This window comes from Rhamphochromis sp. 'chilingali' (assembly GCF_963969265.1).
Source record: "Rhamphochromis sp. 'chilingali' genome assembly, chromosome: 9".
Taxonomy (NCBI): domain Eukaryota; kingdom Metazoa; phylum Chordata; class Actinopteri; order Cichliformes; family Cichlidae; genus Rhamphochromis; species Rhamphochromis sp. 'chilingali'.
Window position 1 is genome coordinate 8,834,823 of NC_137936.1, and position 22,677 is coordinate 8,857,499.

The 22,677-nt window shown below is 40.6% G+C and overlaps 2 protein-coding genes across 4 annotated transcripts in view; both read left to right on the top strand.

Moving 5' to 3' along the window:
• itpr1b (inositol 1,4,5-trisphosphate receptor, type 1b) overlaps nt 1-16,938 on the top strand; it is an 81,965-nt gene extending 65,027 nt beyond the window's left edge. For all 3 annotated transcript variants that reach the window (XM_080892528.1, XM_080892529.1, XM_080892530.1), the window contains 9 exons: nt 4,074-4,249; nt 4,534-4,698; nt 4,802-4,991; nt 5,297-5,389; nt 6,194-6,342; nt 7,320-7,485; nt 9,240-9,400; nt 13,788-13,949; nt 15,318-16,938. In XM_080892528.1, the coding sequence (XP_080748654.1) occupies nt 4,074-4,249; nt 4,534-4,698; nt 4,802-4,991; nt 5,297-5,389; nt 6,194-6,342; nt 7,320-7,485; nt 9,240-9,400; nt 13,788-13,949; nt 15,318-15,404 (1,349 nt within the window). In that variant the 3' untranslated portion in view covers nt 15,405-16,938. The remainder of the gene's footprint in view (nt 1-4,073; nt 4,250-4,533; nt 4,699-4,801; nt 4,992-5,296; nt 5,390-6,193; nt 6,343-7,319; nt 7,486-9,239; nt 9,401-13,787; nt 13,950-15,317) is intronic.
• A 1,384-nt stretch (nt 16,939-18,322) lies between these two features.
• Nucleotides 18,323-22,228, top strand: bhlhe40 (basic helix-loop-helix family, member e40). Its single transcript, XM_080891387.1, has 5 exons — nt 18,323-19,117; nt 19,212-19,275; nt 19,363-19,470; nt 19,872-19,995; nt 20,161-22,228. Exons 1-5 carry the CDS (start codon nt 19,041-19,043, stop codon nt 21,024-21,026), a joined length of 1,239 nt encoding a protein of 412 aa, XP_080747513.1. The 5' UTR covers nt 18,323-19,040; the 3' UTR covers nt 21,027-22,228.
• The last annotated feature ends 449 nt before the right edge of the window (nt 22,229-22,677 follow it).

Genomic DNA, 22,677 nt, shown 5'->3' on the forward strand with positions numbered 1-22,677 from the left:
AAGTTTCACACAGCTGCTTCAGACTAGGAAAAGGGAAGACATCGCAAAGAAACTCTGTGTTTGTTGAAGAAAACCTGCCAAGGAACAGGTGGATTCAGACTCCATTAATAACTGATGAGTAACCCAGAGTTTTATTTAGCTCTGTCTGAAACAAAAAACCCAGTGGATCGTCATCTCTCAGTTTCACTAAACCCATTTTCTGAAACGGACCTCTGCATTTTGATACAGCCAGACAGCAGGGGTCACAACTTTAACCCTCTCAGGCTCAAATTAAGTTTTTTGTTGCTAATGCACAACCAAGTCCTGCAGTGGTACTTCTGAGTAAAAAAACCTCATAAAATATGTATGTGGGGTAATCAGGTTGTTGTTTTAACTGTTGCAAATCTGCAACGTCTGCCTGGAGAGGGTTAAGACGAGAGCGGACTTTGTGATTGATACACACACCCCCACCCCACAAAACCAGAACTACACAACAAATGCTACAAGGCATCTAGAAGCATTTATGTTTTTACAAAACCAAACTGAGATCCAATCTTAGCCAGAATTTAAAAACTGAGGCCATTCATTTTGATACTGAAACTACAGATGGTGTTATTCATTCCTTAACATCGGTATTTTCTGTGTGCCATCCTTCTTTTAGAGTCACCGTTTGCCGACGCTGATTAGATTTAAACGTGTTTCCAAACAGTTTTTTTTTTCTTCTCTTTTGTTTTTAGCAAAAAGTGTCTTCAGAGTGATGCTCCATTCATGCCCTATCAGTTTCTGACATGGGTTATGGTTAGGTTTTGTTATGTCAACCAAAGTCCATCATCCATCATGCATTTACTTAACCCCGTGTTCACAACTATGGAAATTATGTAAGCATATAAGCACCTACAGAAATTCAGTGCTCTGCTGATTTAATTGATTTGCTCTAAAGCTGTCGTGTCTCTTGTGCCTAAAGTGTAGATTTTGGCACTACAAAGTATGAAGTAATCACCCTGAAGAATATATGTCAGTTTAATGCCTACAAACAATTGAATGTATTGAGTAAAAAGGACAAAAAAGTGGGAAAAAAACCCAAAACAAACCAGCGTAATGAATATTGATCTTCATTTAAAATACATTAAATACACTCCTTTTCTTTTAACCAACAAGGATGTGGACATAAAAAGTTATTATCCCTGAGATCTCCAGATTTGACCTTCTTCCCCAAATGATTATAATCCCAGATCAGTCTGGGCTGTCACGAGGCTTTCATTTCTAAATTTAGGGGTAGGGAAAACTCTGTCTGGTGTTTGGTCACAAGTTGTAACTTCAAAGACTGAATATTCATTCAAACAGAGATTCTGAGTGATTACAGGAGATTCTTCACAAGCCAAAGGAATAAGCAGACCTGAGCATGTTTTTGTGTGAAGTTTCAGTTTTCTTTTTGATTTGCCGTCTCTTATTCCCTTCCATTTTTTTTCTCAGTTCTGCTTCAGGGCAATATTTGTGGGGACGCGAAAAGCCTCAGCCGTTAAGGCCTCCATTGTTCCAGTGCAAAGAGAAGACGCACATTGTTTTTCGCATAAACTTTCAATTGTTCTGTCTGGGGTCAAACGGCGAGGTCCCTTTTGTTTGAACTTCCTTGCAGTGGTGTAGAGCAGACAAAAAAAGAGGTTGTTAGCTTAGCTTCAGAAACCTGATGTGGTTTTCAGTGTTAAAGGCCTTCTGAGAGCTTAGAGGTTCATTCCAGGATACACCACTCACTGCAAAATTAGGTGATTTAGGCATTTAAGAGATAAGATAAGATAAAACTTTATTTATCCCTCGGGTGGGTTCCTCTGGGAAATTCGGTCTCCAAAAGCACAGCACCGACAGAAGTTACAGAGTTACAGAAAATAATATATACACACACACACACACATACATACATACATACATACATACATACATACACATATATATATATATATATATATATATATATATATATATATATATATATATATATATATATATATATATATATATATATATATATATATATATATATATATATATATACACACACACACACACACACACACACACACACACACACACACACACACACACACACACACACACACACACACACACAGAGACATATACAGATAAAATATACGAAGGGGATAAATAGAATAAATAGAAATAAAAATACAAGTGAATTGCACATTTAAAGTATTGAGGTCTATTGCACCATTGACTATTAACAAAAGTATTGCACAAAAGGTATTGCACAGTGAAGTGAAGAGGCACTACAGCTTAGTTGTTCCCCCCTCCTTTGTCCTCCTGTTTCCCCTCCCTCTCCCCTGCAGAGAGGAGTTAAACAGTCTGATGGCGTGTGGGACAAAGGAGTTTTTAAGTCTGTTAGTTCTTGTCTTGGGGAGAAGCAACCTGTCACTGAACAGACTCTTCTGGTTGTTAATGGCCGTGTGCAGAGGATGCCCATCATTGTTCATAATGTCCAGCAGTTTTTTTAGTGTCCTTTTCTCTGCCACTGTCACCAGAGTGTCCAGCTTCATGCCGACCACAGAGCTAGCCTTCCTGATCAGTTTCTCCAGCCTGGATGAGTGTGAAATGGTGAATGCTTACCGCCACACAGATGCGTGCATGAAAACATAACATGCCCTATTTTCTTACCAGCTGAGATGCTTCATTTAAATATTAAAACCAGCTTCTTGCAAAGAAATATCAAATTTTACCAGTGAAGCTAAATTGGTCAGAAATGTTGTTTATTGCAAGTTTGCCATTGAGACATAGCAGGCCTCACTTTCATACTGTCTTAAGCTACATGGAATCCCCTTAAATACTATTGAAAACCTCACTTACAGTGACCGTGGATGGTTCGCTGTAAGCGGTTTGTTTGGAGAGAAACTGTGGTTGCAAACTTCTAGTAGCAAGCAGAAGTGTGTAAGCCTTAAAAATAAACACCCGGAATAACTACAAGTGGAGGAGCTCGATGACGAGGTCCGAGTCAGGTGGTCAAACTGCCAGAGCCTCCACCCTGTCACAGGTGGCTGCTATAATATGAGGAGAAACGGATTGTTTTTGTCTGTCAACAATGCAAGCCATGTGGATATGTGAAGTGTAGTGCAAGTAGTTCAATGTGAAGGTCAGTCTCGCTTCTCTTCTTATAACTGCAGAGTAAGCAAGTAAGAGAGATGAATGGCCTTAGACAGTAGGTGTGTGACGTCAAAGCTGCTGTGTCTGGGATGGCTGCCAAGTCTGAGCGCCCAGGCTGCCTGTTACGATGCAGTACCTGGGATGCATCGCTGATACATTTGGCGGGAACAAAGTATATTTTTAGCCAGTGGGAGGTTATGTAACAACCTGTCATGTGATTGGTATACACGGAGAGACGAGAAGGAGGCTTCAGAAAGACGGGAATGGAGGGAGACATCGAAAGTGCTCTTCGTCCTTGCTCAGAGAAAAGCAAACCTGACACAAAAGTTGTTTTTCGTTTTTTGTTTTCATGAAGAAATCAGATTATGGGGTGATGCCAGTGCACCATGAGCTCATAATACTGCTTTCCTGAACCACATTAACTGATATAGAACAAATAATAAATGTGAGTTAGATTTCTGTAAGGCATCAACATTCACAACTAAAAATAAGTGAGCTTCAACTTTTCACCTGATGTCCACTTTGTGTCATTTACTTTTTGATGTAGTGGCACAAATGTTTTGTTCAATGTAGCAATTGTTCTGATACCACAGTTAGCACAAACAACTCTTGTTCCTTCTCTAAAAATGAAAGGCTTACTATTCTGTTTCCTGAAGCTTTTTTATGAATGAATACATCTGAAAGATGGCCTTGTTGAAAAGGGCTTGTGTGTTTGCTTCACTGCAACGATCACACAGCTGCTTTCATGTTTAAACAGATAAACTGATGCATTTATGTCATGGCGCACCGATGTTGGCGAGTGTGACTTGCCTCACTCCCGACTGACTGGATTATCATTTGACTTGATAAAAGAATTAATAACTACTTAAAATAGTTGGCTGTGATGGAAAAGATTGAGTGAAAGCTTTCTCATCTCGCCCTAATGACGTCTCCTTCATCCTCAGGCACTCTGGAGCCCCATCTGTCTGCCCTGCTGTGGATGGCTATGCTGGTTTCACTGGCTATTGTCATAGTGCTGCCTCAGCCTCACGGTATCAGGGCACTCATTGCCTCCACCATCCTGCGCCTGATCTTCTCGGTGGGCCTCGAGCCCACATTGCTCCTACTAGGAGGCTTTAATGTAAGTGGGCATGAACCTGACATTTAATTTTCATGCAGTACAGAAACACGGACTCTGTTCAAGCAAGATTTTGCCTTCAAACAGCCGCTAATACAAATGTCACTCATTAAATCTTAAATCTTGTATATCAGGTCAGGGAGATTCCACACTACGCTGACAATGCAGCACTTGCACTATATATTTAGTAGTCTGAACAATGACTGTTTGAAATTCTTCTTGCACTGCCTTTGAACAAACCTTACCATACTGATTATACATGCTGTGTGTTTTCCATTGTTCTTCAGTTATGTAATAAGGTCATCTTCCTGATGAGCTTCGTTGGAAACAGAGGAACCTTTACACGTGGATACACAGCCATGATTATGGATGTCGAGTTCTTGTACCACCTGCTCTATTTGATTATCTGCAGCTTGGGGGTCTTTGTCCATGTCTTCTTTTACAGTCTACTAGTATGTGAGCTCACACATACTTCATCCTATACACATTTCATATATGAGATTTAACCCAGTTCCAGATGTTCCACACACATCTCTAAACCCTTGTTCTTTCCAGCTCTTTGACCTGGTTTACCGAGAAGAAACCCTGCTGAACGTAATAAAGAGCGTAACCCGCAATGGCCGCTCAATTGTTCTGACAGCTGTGTTGGCGCTTATCCTCGTCTACCTCTTCTCTATTGTGGGATACATCTTCTTCAAGGACGACTTTATTTTGGCTGTGGACCGGATACCCAACAAAACTCTCGGTAAGTTGAAATACAGGCTTCTTGCCATTTCCTTGCTGGAACCAAAATGCATGTCATGCCTTACCCAGATGCCAGAACGCATGGAATGTTTTTCCTCATTCATTCTGAATCACTAAAAAAAACCAAAGATGAAAAATATTAAGTGTGGAGGATCTTTGTACATTCACTTGCTCTTAGCATCCAGCTACACTATCACTATTCGTCGCCACAAAAATGCATTGCATAAAAATGAGTGTTTGACTCTCAAATGTGAACCTTGTATAGTTTAGATACTTGCATAATTTCTTCCGTTCCCAACTGAACAGAGCATGGAGCCAGCATGGTGGGAGAGTTCCTCTCTGGTGGAGTTTGTCAGAAAGAAAATGGAGAAAACTGCTCAGCAGAGGCCACGATGGATGGTAGGTTGACAAAGTGAAAGGTAAATGTGAGTGCGTGTACATGGGGTGGAGGCTTGGGTCGAAGGTTTCTTTTTAAGTGTAAATCCATGTTTGTTTGTGAATCTCTTGAATTTTTCCACGAGGCTGGGTGCACGTGTTTGTGTGAAGGGCTTTATGTTCTCACACATTTCTGACTTGCCCAGAAGAGATTCGTCCCACCGAGCTACAAATCTAGGCGACTGGGTGGTCATGGGATTAAAACTGACTGGGCCAACTGGGGGCTTTCAGGGAGCTGGGTCATACACCAGGGGTTTAGACTCTTTAGACTTTGTGGTCTCACAGTACCAAGCCTAAGACTTGATGTAGGGGCCCATAGCTGAAAGGTCAGAGATTAGAGCAGGTCGATGGGTCCACCCAGGGATGGTGCGGGGACTCTCTAACTGCAAACAATGAGTTTTTGCAAACCATCCGACCTTGTTGGGATAAAGCCATCGTTCAAAGGTGAACACGTAGCACCTTTAAATTGATCGGCCAACCATGTCGAATCCTCAAACTGCTGGAGCTTGACCTTGTCTGAGCTTCCCATCCGTCATCACCAGGCGGGCTAATTAGGGTAGTCTGGTGACTAGCCTTTGTGTGGGAAGTTGAAGAATGTCCTCAGTCACATTAAAACCTCCTAATTTATTTTGGTAATATAATTGAATCTTTAAGTAAGGTAGCCACTTATTTTATTGAAACCATATATAAAGGTATTTTTGCTGGATGATAGAAATGCAGAGTAAACTTTAAAGGATCCTACAGTAACACTTCGCTGTGTCTTTGTAGCTTCCCTTGCCATCCAGCCGTCAGCGGTAGTGATTGAGGACAAGGAGCGGACGTGCGATTCCTTGCTCATGTGCATTGTCACAGTACTGAGCCACGGCCTCAGGAGTGGGGGAGGTGTCGGGGACGTCCTACGGAAACCATCCAAAGAGGTATTAAAAACAGGAACCCAACAATGAGGAGAGATCACACCTTTGAGGGTGTGAAGAAGAGTCATAAAATGACCAAATATCGGTTTTCCTGTTTTTACTTTAAAGTCTAGCAACACAGATGAGACGTACTGGCACATCCCCCTACCATGCACAATAAGTCTAACTCGAGTTCAGCTAAATTGAGAAGATAACAGATATTTAAAGGTGTATTTAGTCTTGTAATAAGGAATTTAATATTAAACATTATAAGTAAAAGTAGACATGCTGTCAATTTAATATGTGTTGGATGAGGTAATAAGTGTAGTAGAGGATACGAAGCACTTTGAGTGCTCCAGTAGAGTAGAAAAGCGCTATATAAGAACCAGTCCATTTATCAGGAGTCCAGTATGTCTGAAAGTCTGTGATTGAAAGTTGTCCTTTACAAGGAGGATGTTTTCAAAGCTCCAAACATAGCAAAAACACACAGGATGAAGACAAGTTTGTAACGACCACGCATTAGACCTGCAACTCAACCCACAAGATGGCACAAAGAATCATTCACACTTTTATTAACTTCATATAACTTATTGCTCATTTGCATTGATGTCACAACTGTTTTCAGTTGTTCAGAAGCCTGCCAAACACAACCTTACAGCTGGATTGTACCCATGCAAAAGGGCACTGAGTCATACCAATATGTTAACTTAGTTCTTATATATGTATATACACTCCTCTCAAAGGACATAATATTTTTATGCATTCTCTTAGAAGTTTTCAGAATCACAGGTCAGTGCTTGTACTTGTAAGACTGCTTTGAAAACTTGTTCAGCTTCATCTGTGAGTAATGATTTAGTAACATGTGTTTGTTTGTTTTTTCTCTCTGCTCCTCACTGACCTTCTAAACTGAAAAATGCTCTCATTGGCTGACATAACGTGCGAGCTTTCATTGCCTGTCTCAATCCCCCCCCCCCCCCCCCCAATTTCTTTGGCTTCAACAGGAACCACTTTTTGCAGCAAGGGTTATCTACGACCTGCTCTTCTTCTTCATGGTCATCATTATTGTCCTTAACCTCATCTTTGGTGTCATTATTGACACATTTGCTGACCTGAGAAGTGAGAAGCAGAAGAAAGAGGAAATTCTGAAGACAACATGTTTTATTTGCGGTGAGGAAAGAAGCAAAATAACTTTTTAAAATAGTTAAGACTGTTTAAGTGCTGCTATTTATGCTTTCAATGGCCCCATTTTAATTTGTGCTCAAGGTTACTGTCCTATTCTCATGAAAGTGAGAATTGTTTAATTTGGGAGGTATTTATACGTTTCGCTGGTGTTCTCACAGACTTCAGTGTGAACTGATTAGATTTGGGTTATGAAACATTACATGACCTCACATCAGTCCTGCTCTTGTGTTAGTTTCAAACATATGGTTACCTGGACTCAAAGCACACTTCTTTCACACAAAGTTAAACGCACAGCTTAACATTTTCTTTCATCCAGTGTGTGGATGTGACTGGATATGTAAGGCGCTTTGGGGTCCTTAGGGACTAGTAAAGCGCTATATAAATACGGGCCATTATTTTGGATGTGATATTTTTATTCTGAAGGTTCTGCCCAAACTGTGGGTCTTTGTCTTTGTCCATCATGCTATCTTCAGTTTATAAATAAAGTTACACATCCAATAGTGCTGAAATGATGAAGGCAAGGAAATTTATGTATGTGCATCCCCAATTTAGTATATCAGGAAGGCTTGGACTGAATTTCTTGACATCTAGGACCTCTTTTGAATGAAATAATTAGAAATTAGTGTCAAAGGTGAGGCTTGCCATGACAAACACTGATATCTAATGGAATGAGTCGATGAAGTTGGTGAGAATTCAAATACATTCAAACAAAGGTGGGAAGGGAAACTTGTTTAGTTGGAGGAGGCCTACAACAGCTAGGTGGTAATTCTAGTTTTACTTTTAGAGCCATTCTGCCTACTCGGCAAACGCTGTAATATGTCAGCATTATGGGAATATGACTCATGACCTTTGACACTTCTTTTCCTGTCTTTTTAACCCTCATTTCTATGTACTAGTAGCACTCCATTCTTCAAGTTTAAAAGAAAAAGCGGAAATGCCTTTTTAGTTCCATTCGAGTCGAAGCTACAGTCAATACGCAACACGTTTCGCTACAGACTCGGTAATTTTGCGGGTGTGAACGATGCAAATGGATGATGATGATGAAATTAAGGGAAATCAAACGAGTGCCCTGTTCTCAGCTCTCATATGAGCATGCTCCTGCTATGATGCAACTTCACATCAGGTCTGTTTTCAAATGGGGGCTTTTTTTCTTTCTTCTTTTTTTTCTTCTGGGTAAACAACCAAACGCCTCCTCTTCCCAGAATGAATGGTTAGTCATGGCAGGTGCTGATGTGGAGGAGGAGTGTTTCTTCCTGTTACCATATGGGTCTTGACCATGTTAGACAGTACACATACTCAGACACTGGCCTCATCTGTCACTGCACCGCCACTTTTTTTTCTTCTTTTCTTCTTTTTTTATGTCAGGAGGGTAATTTCAACTAAATAATCAGTAGTAAGTTGAAATTGTGCTTGCTTGTTTTGTCTGCCCATTCCCTCATACCCCCATTTCCTGTCTTTAAAAAAAAAAAAAGATCATCATCTGTCATTATTTAGGTCACAAAAATGATGATGCAGGCTTGCATAAGAAAATTTATTTCCTCACTTTTCCTAAGAAGTAAAGAGGACAGATTATTTGGTGTGTGTGTGTGTGTGTGTGTGTGTGTGTGTGTGTGTGTGTGTGTGTGTGTGTGTGTGTGTGTGTGTGTGTGTGTGTGTGTGTGTGTGTGTGTGTGTGTGTGTGTGTGTGTGTGTGAGAGAAATTATGTCATTTATTTATTTATTTATTTATTTATTTTTAGGTTTGGAAAGAGATAAGTTTGACAACAAGACGGTCACCTTTGAAGAGCACATCAAAGTTGAGCACAACATGTGGCACTACTTGTTCTTCATTGTCCTGGTGAAGGTCAAGGACTCAACAGAGTACACTGGCCCAGAGAGCTATGTGGCTGAAATGATCCGGGTAAGGATGTTGTCACTGACATGCACATGCACTAGTTTAATGAGGGTCTTATTGGAGTAAATACTAGTGTAGCTGCAAGTCTTCCGAGTCTTGATTTCAGTTGCGTTAAAAAAAGCCCCAAAGAAGATGTTGAAAGACCTTTATTTTAATTAGGTACGTTGTGGATATTTTCTTTCTTTGCTTTAGACGTTAATTTAATTATTGCTAAAGCTACTTCAGTAAGGTAGTATGCGAGTCCCAGTTCCTAATAATATGAATTTACTTAAATTTGTTTTTCAACAGTGTATATTTCCATCTATTTGCTTTCTGCTTTGTTGGGGTTGATACTAATTAAGAACTGAGCTACTAGGTACTTATATTACAGACTGATACATCTACCTGATCGTCAATCTTTTTTTCTGTTTTTTTTATATCCTTCAAATTCACAGACACTCCGGAAATTCTGTAATCGACTTGTTTTTCACTTTCTTCTAGCTGCCTTCCTCTCAAAATAGAGCTCTCGCTCATCTTCTTCAGTGCTACAGGTGTGCCTCAAAGCCTACATTAGCAAAACGTACGGTGCAACACTGTATCTGCTACCGCTGTGGTCTTAACTGAGGTTAACCTTCACTCGTGAAGAACACTGTAGGCGCTTCGACTAGGCGTAAAGGTTTATATGGGTTCGGACAGAAGTGATTACTGCAGTCTTTTTCGCTTCCTGCACTGTGACAGGCAGTAATATTTATTTTTTTTCACCTCGTGTGCTCTAGTGTACCAGCTCTGCTTTTATGTAATCCCTACCTCTGTGACCTTGAATCCTTCCAAAGCATTATCACATCAGTCCATTTTATGAATGGACAATTAACATTCAGGCACAGTCTGCCATTGGCATAAAAGGTTTTAATCCTCCGAAGGAGGCATGCATTGTTTTAATCATTAAACACACATGCATGCACCCTTTACATCACCACATGACAGCCACTTTGGCATGCAAACACACTGAAACCTTGGGTTATTTATTTTACTTTTTTCTATCCTGACATAATGCATATTTCTATGTGTTGTATAGAAAGTACGTCATCACTGTTATTAGTTCCAACAAAGGCTTTGCTATCATAAAATACTATAAGATAGCAAATGCCAAGTGCTCGTGTTTATGCCAATCAGATAAATGTACAGCCAGCGGAGAAAGTGATTCAAGTGGATATCTGTAGAATTGTGCCTTTCAGAAAAATAAAAGGGTCTGAAAAGTGATTGTTTTGATTGCTGCATCATACCTGTAGTCTGTGAGCAATTAGAAAGCATTTTAACTGCCACAGGAAAGCCCCTGTTTCTGAAGTGGTTGCTCCCCTGACGCACTTGTGCTGCTGTCAGTTTTTGACCCAGTTTCTCATTCGATGCCATTTAGCCCACTTTCCTGCTTTTTGCCTTGATCTGCTACCCTTAGTCTTGTGAGGAACCACCTGATTTGGGATTAACTCCCTGTCCTCTCGCTCATTAGCGGTGTACTCCCACTGAGCCAAAATACGTTTGTCAAGGGTTCATTCCGACTGGGTTAAGGGTCTTAGCCAAACAGAAGAAGTTGCATATTGTTTGAAAGATGCTGGCGTGCCCAGTCATCCTTAACATCAACTCTCAGCAAGTGTCCTTGTGTCTCGTTACAAAGAGTATATCATTCATAGAGCGTCTGTCATAAAACGCATTCAGTAAATCATTCACAGAGGTTAAATTGAGTCACGTTGTGTGCAAGGATATCGTTTTATCAGCTTTTAAAATGGGATGAGGTTTATTGGAGTTTTTTGGTTTTATTTTTTGGTTGGGTGGCAGACGGAAAACCATACAACTTATTTAACTTATTTTTTAGATATTAAAAAAATCCTGCATGAAAAAATGTAAGTAAACATGTAATGTTATCTACATTAAATAAAACTTCACAATAATATTCATATTTTTTAAACCATAATAATGTAGAGTGCAGTAGTGCCAATAAATTATCGTACAGTCATACATACATCTATTTTTTTATACAACATACAGCTAATTTCAACTGTGCTGGTTTCTGATTTTTCTCCAATTTTTGGATACTTGCTGTGTTAAACTTTATTTGAATGCACAAAAGTTGCATGACGATAATAATAATAATAATAATAATGAATATAATTTCTGCCAACAGTAATAGGAGTTATTAATGAATTATTTTGTTATAGCTTTTTCAGTTGTTAGCTCTTGTTTTTTCTTTTCTTTTATTACAGACATATTCCACTGTATTTACCAGTGATTTGATTAGCAGATGGTATATTTTCAGGCTCTTGTGTTTCAATCTGAGCTGCCTCTCTCCCACTGTGTTTCGATTTTTTTGATGCTGCACTAACGTGGAAGAAGCAGCGGGACATAAGGGGGTGTAGAAGTCAGACTACTCTGACAATGACTGGGACTGACGTCAATGGTGGAGGGCTCTGGGTGAAATGTCATATCTAAGGTGTTAAAAAGAAAACAGTAAAAAAAGACGATGCTCAGTTTGCACCCATTGTCCTACTTCTAATTATGTCCGACGCTTAAAAAAAAATGACACCCATGCTCTATTTGCTCTATTTCCAATCATCCGCTGCCGTAAACGTTCAAGACTGTGATAATTCTGGGAGGGGGGAGAAGGGGGGGCCTTTATTTGCATATTTGTAAAGTGAGTGGGTCGTCAGCTCATCAGGTGGCTTGTGGCATGACTGTGACGTTTTGTGTTGCTATTTTAACCACACAGCATCCTGTTTCTCTGTCATGGCCCGTGCGGTTTTAATAATGAAAAATGTACTTCCGTCATTTCCATTGAACCAGCACGTTGTAGACTCTTAAGTCATGCCTGCACTTCTCAGTTTACTGGAAGTGCTTTCATATGTAAACACTGGGGATGGAAAGAAGGCTAGGCCGTTAAGTGATAAAGTCGTCAAACAAACACACGTGTGGCTGCAACCTGTGGGCTACATCCAAATGGGGGAAATGACCTCTGTCGTGTTTAGGTGATTTTTTTGTTTTGTTTTGCTTTTGTTTTTTTTAAGCAGAGCCGAGTCTGGGAACAGGAAGGTGTTTTCAAATTATTATATCTGTGACAGTCAGCGAGAGATGACAATCTTTCTTAGAGAAACTGGAGCGTTCCAATAATCAAAATGGCACATTTGTATCTTTTTATTTAATTTAATTTCTTACACGTACCAAATATTGCAGTAGCTGTCCTCAGATATAGAAGTGCGTGTTAGAGTGGGAGGAGGCAGGTAAACTAGTAAACACAGCCTCTGTCTCTTTGCATTCAGGAAGTGGAACTTGCTCACAGCCGTCCTCTCCTCCTTTCAGAATGACTGTTTGCTGCTCATTATTTTAGTGTTGTGTGATTCCCCCTCGGGCTGCCGTCTGACCCAGGGCTGGTTTGCGGTATGCACGGCCACCTCACTTGCGTCGATGTCTCCAAATCGACCACTGAAACGCGGGGACTTTTTCAGCCCAGTTCTTTGGCACTGCACGATTTCTGGACAGTGCCTGCAGTGCCGCACACTTGCATTTCATTCATGCAGCATTAGGGCAGATCGTTGTGCTGATTTAAGGAACATGACATGCCTTTCTGTATGCTGCTTCATCTAAATAACATTATTAACATTTTATTTTTTTTATATATTAGTATTGCTATCTATCTATCTATCTATCTATCTATCTATCTATCTATATATATCTATATATATCTATATATCTATATATATATATATATATATATATATCTATATATCTATATCTATATCTATCTATATATATATATATATATATATATATATATATATATATATATATATATATATATATATATATATATATATATATATATATATATATATATATATATATATATATATATATCTCAGAGAGCATTTTGAAGTAGTGATGAGAACATTCGAGATCTCGGTGTTTATCTGTGTATATGATGCAAAGAATGTGGAGTCATATGAGAAAATTTCTGTACGCCTGCCAGTGTGATCGTCTGTTCTTTAAGATTAGGCGTGATAGAAACAGATCAAACAAGTGAGCTGCCTCGTGTGAGTGATTTCAAGAATGCCTGCGTATCCCATGTGATTCTAATATGGAAAGTCCCATTCTAATTAGTTTGATTCCACTTTTAGAGTCAGCTTTAAATCACTGCACACAAGCCAGACACTAAAACTGGGCATTAGATGGGGGGGGGAGTACAAATTTCATATGGCCTTTTGCCATTTAAGCTTGTTCTGGTGAGTTAAAATTAGAATGAGAAGTGAAAAACTTCCTAGAAAATTGCAAAGGTTCCAGCACCCTGAAGGCAGTCACGGGGAACGTGATAAATACATTTCATTGTGTCTTCATACCTCTCCTAACAAATCAAATTTCTGTTTACCAGGAGCACAACTTGGACTGGTTTCCACGAATGCGGGCCATGTCTTTGGTCAGCAGTGACGCAGATGGGGAGCAAAATGAGATCAGAAATCTGCAGGAGAAACTGGAGTCCACAATGAAACTGGTGTCCAACCTCTCAGGCCAGCTGACCGAGCTCAAGGAACAGGTCGGTTTGAGCTAAAGTTGATCAAAAGACCGAGAATCTGATTTTGATGTCTGACACTTTGTCAGGGGGAGAAAACATGAAGCATTAGAGGGGTTTTTTTCTTTTTCTTTTTGTAAAGAGCAAAGCTGACGTTTTTTCAGTTTTGTTTGTTTGTTTGCTCCTCATTGCCCTTTAGATGCAAAGCTTTCTAAATGCAAAAGGTGGTGAGTCATAGTTCACAGCACCGCTCATGAGATTCTCAATCTGATTTTATTTTCATCACTGAGTTATAAGCACATTTTTGTTTCTCTGGATTATAGACCCGTTAGCTAAGCTTTTTTCTTTGTATCTGTCTTATTTCGGTGCGTTATTAAACCAAACTTCAGTTCAGTTTGGTTATTCTGTAAAAGATTTTACTTTTTGCATTCAGCAGACACACTAGAAGTTGTGTAAGGATACAGTTCTGCTGGTATTGCATATCCAGGAAAACAAGACGATTGTTGCAGACGATTGTCTGCTGTTTCTAGTAAACAGAATTGTAAAAAGCCTTTTACCCTCGAAATGAGAACTATTTGTGAGGAAGTGAATGTTTCAGAGACATTTTGACCCAGACAGTGGGGGAAATGATTATTGTGCCTCCAAGAGCGATGACGGGCACAGGAACATCTGTCACATCGCGCTGCAACGCACAAATGCTCGCACAGCCTGCTTTGATTTCTTTTCCTTCGCTTGATGAATTTAAACTCTTTACTTTCTCAGGAACAAACCAACATTTATTCACCGGAGAGTGAAAATTATGCCATGAGCGCTCTCCATGTTGAGTCACTCAAAAGATTGCCATAATTAGCAAATTATAGCGCAAAAAGGACAGCATGCTATTGCTGTCTGACTTTAAATGATATTTTTGTCTAACACGTCCCTCTGCGCAGAATTATTTCTGCTGGAACACTCATTACAGGACCACTTTGTCTTCTCACTTTTAATATTGTTGTGTTTCACTGCCGAGGTGCAAATCACCACTTTATGTCAATTAAAGTAAATTCTTAGCAGAAAACCCTCTCTTGTTCCTGCTCGTATAAAGGTTAGCACCTGCGTTTTGACTCATGCGCTTCTCTTGATCTCTGAAATTTCTCTTGACTGAGTTTCAGGATTAGTAGTTTGTATTCGGCTGCTTTCGTCAGAAGACACAGCAAAGTGGATGACAAGGCTGGCAGGATTTCAGAAGAATGTGTTTCAGTTGAGCTGCATGCAGAGTTTGCTGCTGCATTTTGTCAGTTTCTATAAGGTGCTACGAAAGACTGAATCGATTAAGACTGCAGAGCAGAGAAGGTGGAATAATTTTTTCTTTTTTCTTCTTTTAACAAAACGAGCCCTCTCTGTTCCCCTCAGATGACAGAGCAGAGGAAGCAGAAGCAGCGGATCGGCCTTTTGGGACACCCTCAGCACATGAACGTCAACCCTCAGCAGCCTGCGTGAGGTCGACCGGCACACAGCCCTGAAGGAGCTCCGCGTCGGCTTTGCGCCCAGGTGGAGCGCGCACTCCTCACGCCGAGGTTGCACATAATGTATACTGCACTGAGTGTAACTTATAACGGTAGGGAAACACTGTAACATAGGTAGTCATAAGGCGATGTGTAGCTCTACCCACCACGCATGTGTTACTCTAGAACGTGACACTCACCCACCTCATTCTGTTCAGGCCTGTCAGAACTGGTGCCAAATGTTTCCTAGGTAGAAATCATTTGGATTTCTGACCACAAGGCCTTCACTGGTTGAACTTGAAATGGGGGGAAAAAGCTGACTGGACAAGAGGGAATAGTCCCATTTGTTGTTCTTTTTTTTATGTTATTGTTCTCTATTTATATTTCTAGAATAATGAGCAGTATTACACGTCTTATTTTTGTATGTTGTGCAATATATTAACTTAAATATGCAACCTCATTGGTGTGTGGGTTGAAATTCCATCATTTTTGTCTTATTTAAAAGCACAGCCCGATGTTTTGTCTCTGGATAAAATAGAGAGCTGTTGGTTGCCTGTACTTACACACAGATAGGGATAATACTTAATAAGCTGGCCTTCTCAGTTTTACTTTCTTCTTTTATTTCTTGAAAATGTGCGTACTTGTTGAGGGGCAACGGCACTCAGTATAGATAGCATATTGTTTGAGAGCAATATATACGGATAGTTTACTTTCACCTGTGTAAAGCCAACAGTGTCATATCTCAGCGCTAACTAATTTTATGATATATTTGCTTTCTTATTTAACTGGGTCGTAAAGGACATTTAGTGCCACTCATGCTAATATTTGCTCAGGAGTTGTGTCATTTTTACAATAATAAATTTGTCCAGTTTTTGCAGCAGACTTCTTCCATTTGTGCCCGTTTTTGGTCCTCGAGTTAAGTCTGAGACATGTTTGCTGCTTGTGCTGAGTCACTTTTATTTCCACCAAAACTCATTAGTTGCTACTGTTAGACTTCTCTCATTTTTGGACTACCTATGTGTATATACAATTTGTTGCTTACCTTCGCTTTTGTATAGAAAAATGACAAGAGGGGGGAAAAAACGGTTACTTATGAATATTATAATTACTTAAAAAAATTTAGGCGCTATCAATTTGTATACTGGAGTAGAATTATTTATTAAAATTGATGTAATTATCCTTTACTCCCTTTGCGGTGTTTGTTATTGATGTGCTTTTACAGGATTTATAATGTGTTTTTGTTTACAAATGCACACATTCGTACATTACCACATGACTCATTTCTTTTAATACTGCCTTTGTATCTTTATTTCAGTAACTGCAGACTTATAAAGCAGAAAAATGTATGAATTTGTCTTCATCTGATCACACAAATGGATACTGAAATACAAATGCCGCTCACTGGCAATAAGCAAAATGTTCTATATGGGTTCACACGGAAAGTTTGGTTTAAAAATTAAACTGGGCCACGTCCCGAATTATTCTTCTGGCTTTCAGAGAATCTGTATATGCTGACTGGAAACGAGGAACATCTGAGTAGAATATATCCTCATTGATCAGGGACTTTCCTGATTCTCTGACAGCCAAGTATATGTTCACCAAGCTCTACTTAATGTGTAACTGTCCAGGTTCAATCAGTTGGTGTCCTGATATTTAGATTTTTTTTTAATTCATTTTTTAATGAAATGTCTGCATACAAGAGCCATTCATTTGTCAGTCATTTCCAGAAAAATGTAAACAATTTTCTACAAAATTATCCCTCCAAAACCCTTAAACGAGTCCCTCGGTGCAAAATCAGCATTCTTGCTTGAGTGTTTTTCAGCAGATAAACTGTGGTCAGAGAAGCTCATGCTTCATAATGCCGATTCTTGCATAAAGAAGGTGGTAGTAGGTGCAGACTTTCTGCATCTGTAAATGCAAACTTTAAGGGTGCAGCGTGGTTACAATGATTCTTAAACAACTTATATTGACTTATATCAACTAATATTTTAGGGCACGGAGAACGAGTGCAAATTTTCTACACTAATGGGAGTAGGCTATATGCACACAGTTCGGGGTAATCAGATACTGTTAATATTATTTTAAAACCACACAGTTTGGCACCTAATTGTGTGAAATGATAAGAAATGCAGACAGTTGCATCTCCACAGAACAGTGAAAACGGAAAGATGAGTTGAAAACAGTAGTTGGCACCCCTCCCCCCCTTATCGGAATTAAGTGCAAAATCTTATCTGCAACCCCTTCCCGTTCCCTCCTCTCCGTTGTTTTGAAGCTGTTTCTATATTTAGTCTGTCTGCTTCGGGACGTCGGCGGGTGGAACCGACCGACCAGTCGGGCATTCTCGGTCGTCTGCTGGACTGACGTCACCGACAGGGATCCGCTCTTCGGCTCTCTCCCGGCCATGAGGAGCTCAACGTGACAGCGCGCTGGGTACAAGCAGGTCTAATAAGTACCAGCACGGTGCGGGTATGTAGAAAGAAAACGCTCCACCACAGGGACTCTGTCATCCTGCCGCAGGTGCACGTGCACGTGCCGCACACCAGACCCGTACAGAATGAAATTACACGGGTGTCCACGCCACATTGAGCGCGTGACACTTGGCAGGCTCTGAAAATGCGGAGAGTTAAAATAAGTGGCCCGCTGGCCGCACTGAAACGTTGAGACCCCATAGATAATTATCGCGTGACTCATCGTGTCGCAACTGTTTGTCTCGCCCGCATTGAGCCCAGTGTAAGTATGTTAGCGTGAGAAAATAAAGCGTCTAAAATGAGCAAAGTCTTGGAAGAGTTTTTGTAAACAAGTGTTGCAACTTAATGATAAAAGCTTCTTCTGCGTTATAATTTCTACATGTTAACTAGTTTCGCTTAATTTTACCACACTTTTTGTTTCATCTCAAAATGTAGGCCTTTTGCTAATACCCAATAATAAAAAATAAAAAAGTTGTATTTCAGCGTCGAGGCTATAGTATTTTATGCTAGTGTTTCTATAGTGCAGCTTACTATGAAGCTTACTATGCCAGTTAACATGGGGAAAACGGCTCCACACTTCCTAACTGTCCAGGGGAAATCTGTTGCTCTACTTTCTGCCTCCATAAACACGCTCTGCTCTGCAAACACGACTCAACCCCCGAGATCCGAAGCGTGGTGGTACACGGGACTCGGCCCCGGTGGAGGAGTACTACACAAATGGGTGTGCTCCAGCAGCAGAGAGAGGGGGCGGAGCGAGCGGGGAGGTGAGGAGTTGAAAGCACCGTCCAACACGTGAGGCTCATGTGACGGAGCGGAGTCTGTGTCTGTAGCTGAGAGACGTGCCTGCAGTCACAGGGTTTATTTAACACGTAGTCAGAAATCCACCCAGCTCTCACACATTGCGCCGGGCGTGGAGCCTCCCTAGACATACTACTGAGTCCCGGACCTAAGGGCGACAAAACTCCAGCTGCGCTCGACTGCAGCTCACAACAGGAAAACACACTCACACTGGATAAGAGGAAATAATTTTTTCTCATTTATTTCTTTTATCTTGGAAAGTTTTTTTTTTTTTCATTTTGAATTGCGGCTGCTGGGACAAATTTTGGAGTTTTTAAAAAAAAAAAAAAAAAAAGCGTTTTCTTCAGGTTTTACATTTAATCGACATGGAGAGGATTACCAGCGCGCAACCACCTCCCTGTATGCCAAAACACCCCTCTCTGGATATAGCTGACATGCAAGGGTAAACGAAGCAATTTCTATTACATAAAAAAATGTCATTCTGCACTTTATACTGAAGCTCTGTGAAATCAACTAATTTAATCTTCTCTCCAAAGAGTGGATTTTCCAATTTATGTGTATAAACCCAGGAGGGGCATGAAGCGAGATAATGAGAGCAAGGTAAGTTCTAGTTTTTACAAGTGTAATATATTTAAACAGTTAAATCTGAGCAGAATTTCACTGACCACCTTTCACAACCCTCTCCAGGAGACCTACAAGTTGCCCCACCGACTTATCGAGAAGAAGAGACGCGACAGAATAAACGAATGCATTGCCCAACTGAAAGATTTATTGCCAGAACATCTTAAGCTTACAGTGAGTATTATTTCAGCATATGGCAGGTTTGCTAACAGCCAGAGAATCTGAGACGCCACATGGTTCTGCTGAGCAGTTTGTTTGCGCCATATTTTCAGTTCAGCTTTGAAGCCTTAAAAATATATATATTTATATACATATATCTATATTTATTTTTTATTAAGAGAAGAACCGAATAATAATAATTTTTAAAAAGTTTTATTTTTTAAATTTTAATTGCAATCGTACTTAAAAAAAATTCATTTAATTGCTGTTATTTTAAAATTTGTTACTAGAAGTTTTTGTACGTGTGTACATGGACTGCATGACTTCCCGGGTGTTCCAGACTTGTTCTCTGTTCAGCTGCAGAATGTGTTACATAAGAAAGATCAACATGCTTATTGAAGGTCTTCCTGTTTTAGACGCTGGGTCATTTGGAGAAAGCTGTGGTGCTGGAACTCACTCTCAAGCATGTGAAAACCCTGAGTTCTCTCCTGGAGCAGCAGCAGCAGAAAATTATCGCTCTACAGAAGGACCTGCAGCTTGGTAAGTTTGAGTTTTCATTTTTATTTTTCGTATTTGTTTAGGCTGTGAAGTGGAAATGGTACAGAGGCATCACTGGGGCTGGCACTGTGTGGTCTGTTGTGTTTTATTGAGGTAAAACTTGCTGTAAAGAGGATTTAAACTTTTTTTTTTTTTTTAATCACCTAGGTGATCATGGAGTTGACAGCGCTGAGAGCAGTGAGGAGATGTTCCGCTCTGGCTTTCACTTATGCGCCAAAGAGGTTCTGCACTATATGGCCACCCAAGAAAGCAGCAGGGACTTGACTCCTTCGCACGTAATCACTCACATCCAAAAGGTAGCAGCGGAAGTCCTGCAGCATCAAAGCAGCCTTCGGCCGGATGAGGATGTGGGCTCTTCTGAAAAAGTGAAGAAATCCGCCGGACAGCCACAAAGGGCCTCTGAAGGCCCTGCTAAGAACTGCGTCCCAGTCATTCAAAGGACTTATCCCCACGGGACAGGGGAGCTGAGCGGTAGTGACACAGACACTGACAGTGGCTATGGGGGAGAACATGACAAGCGGGACCCCAAAGCCCAGTGGTCAGAAAGCCACTCGATGGAGGGGGAGCTCAACCATTCGGGATCTGAGCGCATGGCCAGTGCCATCAAGCAGGAGGATGATGAGCCTCGGGCCAAGAAGCTGAGATCGGACTCCCCGGAAGATGAAATTCTCTCCAGTCACACGACAGGAGTTCCTGGTAGTTACCTGAGCTTCTCCCCTAACCAGAACCCGTTTTGCCTTCCCTTCTACCTCATCCCCCCCGCAGCAGCGGCAGCAGCAGCGTATCTGCCCATGCTGGAGAAATGCTGGTACCCTGGGGGCTTGCCTGTCATGTACCCAGGCATGAGCGGTTCTGCAGCAGGCCTACCCCCAGAGGCACTTCCCTCGTCTCTGATGATGTCCATGTCCCCGAGGGCAGGATCTCCAGTACACCACCAGAGTCGCATGGACTCCCCCACGTTTCACAAAGCTTTAAAGCAGGTCGCTCCCTTGAATCTGGAAACCAAAGACTGAGCAGATGTGTCACAAATCGTGTCCTCTGAATGTCGAATGGGATAAACGAACACGAAAGCACTGGTATCCCATTAAACAGCAGCTGTAGTTTGACCCATTGTGTCCCACCTCCATCTACCATGAGCTCCTGAAGTGAAATGAGACTTTCTGTGGGGATTCTGGCATGGCCACGAGAAGGCTCATGTTAGACCTTTTGCATGGCTCTGAAATACTGTGAGTTTTAATACGGTCAGTTTAGAGTGCACGAGGGAGCGCGCAAGTGTTTTTCTGCAATACCTGTCATCTCAGCACTTATTGTTGAATGTCAAAGGTTAACCTAGAATGTAAGGTGTAGACTAACCCTTCCACACACAAACACACACCCCATTTAAAAACATTTTGGAGCTATTTTCTTTGCGCGCGCACACAAACACACACGCCAGTCTGTAATGAATGTAAAGATTGAACAAAAGCTCCGTCGTAGATGCTGCTTGAATGACTTTTAAGGATGATCTACTTTCAGTGTTTGTTGCTCCTGTAAATGCAACAAACTATTGTTTTAGACCTACCACAAAAAACAAAACAAAAAAAAAAAATTGCCCCTTTAACTCCTTCAGTTATGGCAAAGCTAAATGAACGCAGAGTTTAGAGTTCAAAGAATTCAGGGCGTTGTCGCCGTACGAGGTGTGTCACTCATGTCTGTCGATGAATGATGTGGCCATACACGCTTTTATGATTTCATTTGTTGCTCATGACTGTTTCTGCATTTTTTTAGGTGGAGTTCCTGTGAAGCAGTGTCTTGTAATTATTTCTTTTGCTTATACTACTCGTACATCTCTATTTTTGATACGTGACCCACTGAGTGTATTTTGTAGGGAAAGGCTGAGGGAGCGATTGGCTGTACGTTGCGACATCGTGTACAGTATACATATGGCGTCAGCCTGATTTGCATATTGCCCACTGCTTTCCAGTCGAGTCCAGGCCTGTTTTTAGCTCACGCTGTTGCCTTTACTCGTTTTAACACAGACACAAACAGTGGCAGGTGATTCAAACATATTTGCTTTAAATGTGTCTGTGGCAAAGAGAGTGAATGTAAAGTAAAACAAATATAATAGTTTTGTATAGAAAGAGGTACTTGGGATTTTTATTTTGAAATGTAATGCAAAGGATGTACATATTTTGTATATAAAGTATTATTGATATATATTAAAGTATTAATAAAGCTTTTTCCCCTCCCTGTGGAATTTGTGTTGGACTGCCTGTTGGCTTAAACGTGTTGTAGCCAGCCACCCTGACAGTTTCTCATAACAAGGCATACTTACATAACACTTACATAACCCATAAAGCAGCACAGTCTCTGTAAATCAATAGCGTGTCTTAGACTACTGTAAAGGTTGTGAACATTTTCAATTTCGAAGGATATCTACAGAAATGTGCAAAGGAATCGTTCATATTTATTTAACCGTCGGCTATTACAGATGAGTAACAGTGGAAAGGAAGAACTTGCCATTATAACCCACTAGTATGACGATCCATAGTGTGAGTCTGAAACCTGGAGATACTGTTCCTAAAAAAGAATAAAGTGGGCATGAACTTCGTGTTCACCGAATTACGAGAAGTTTACCTTTTGTGGTTTAATTCTCAAGTGGGCCATACCTATGTCTGGAGATAA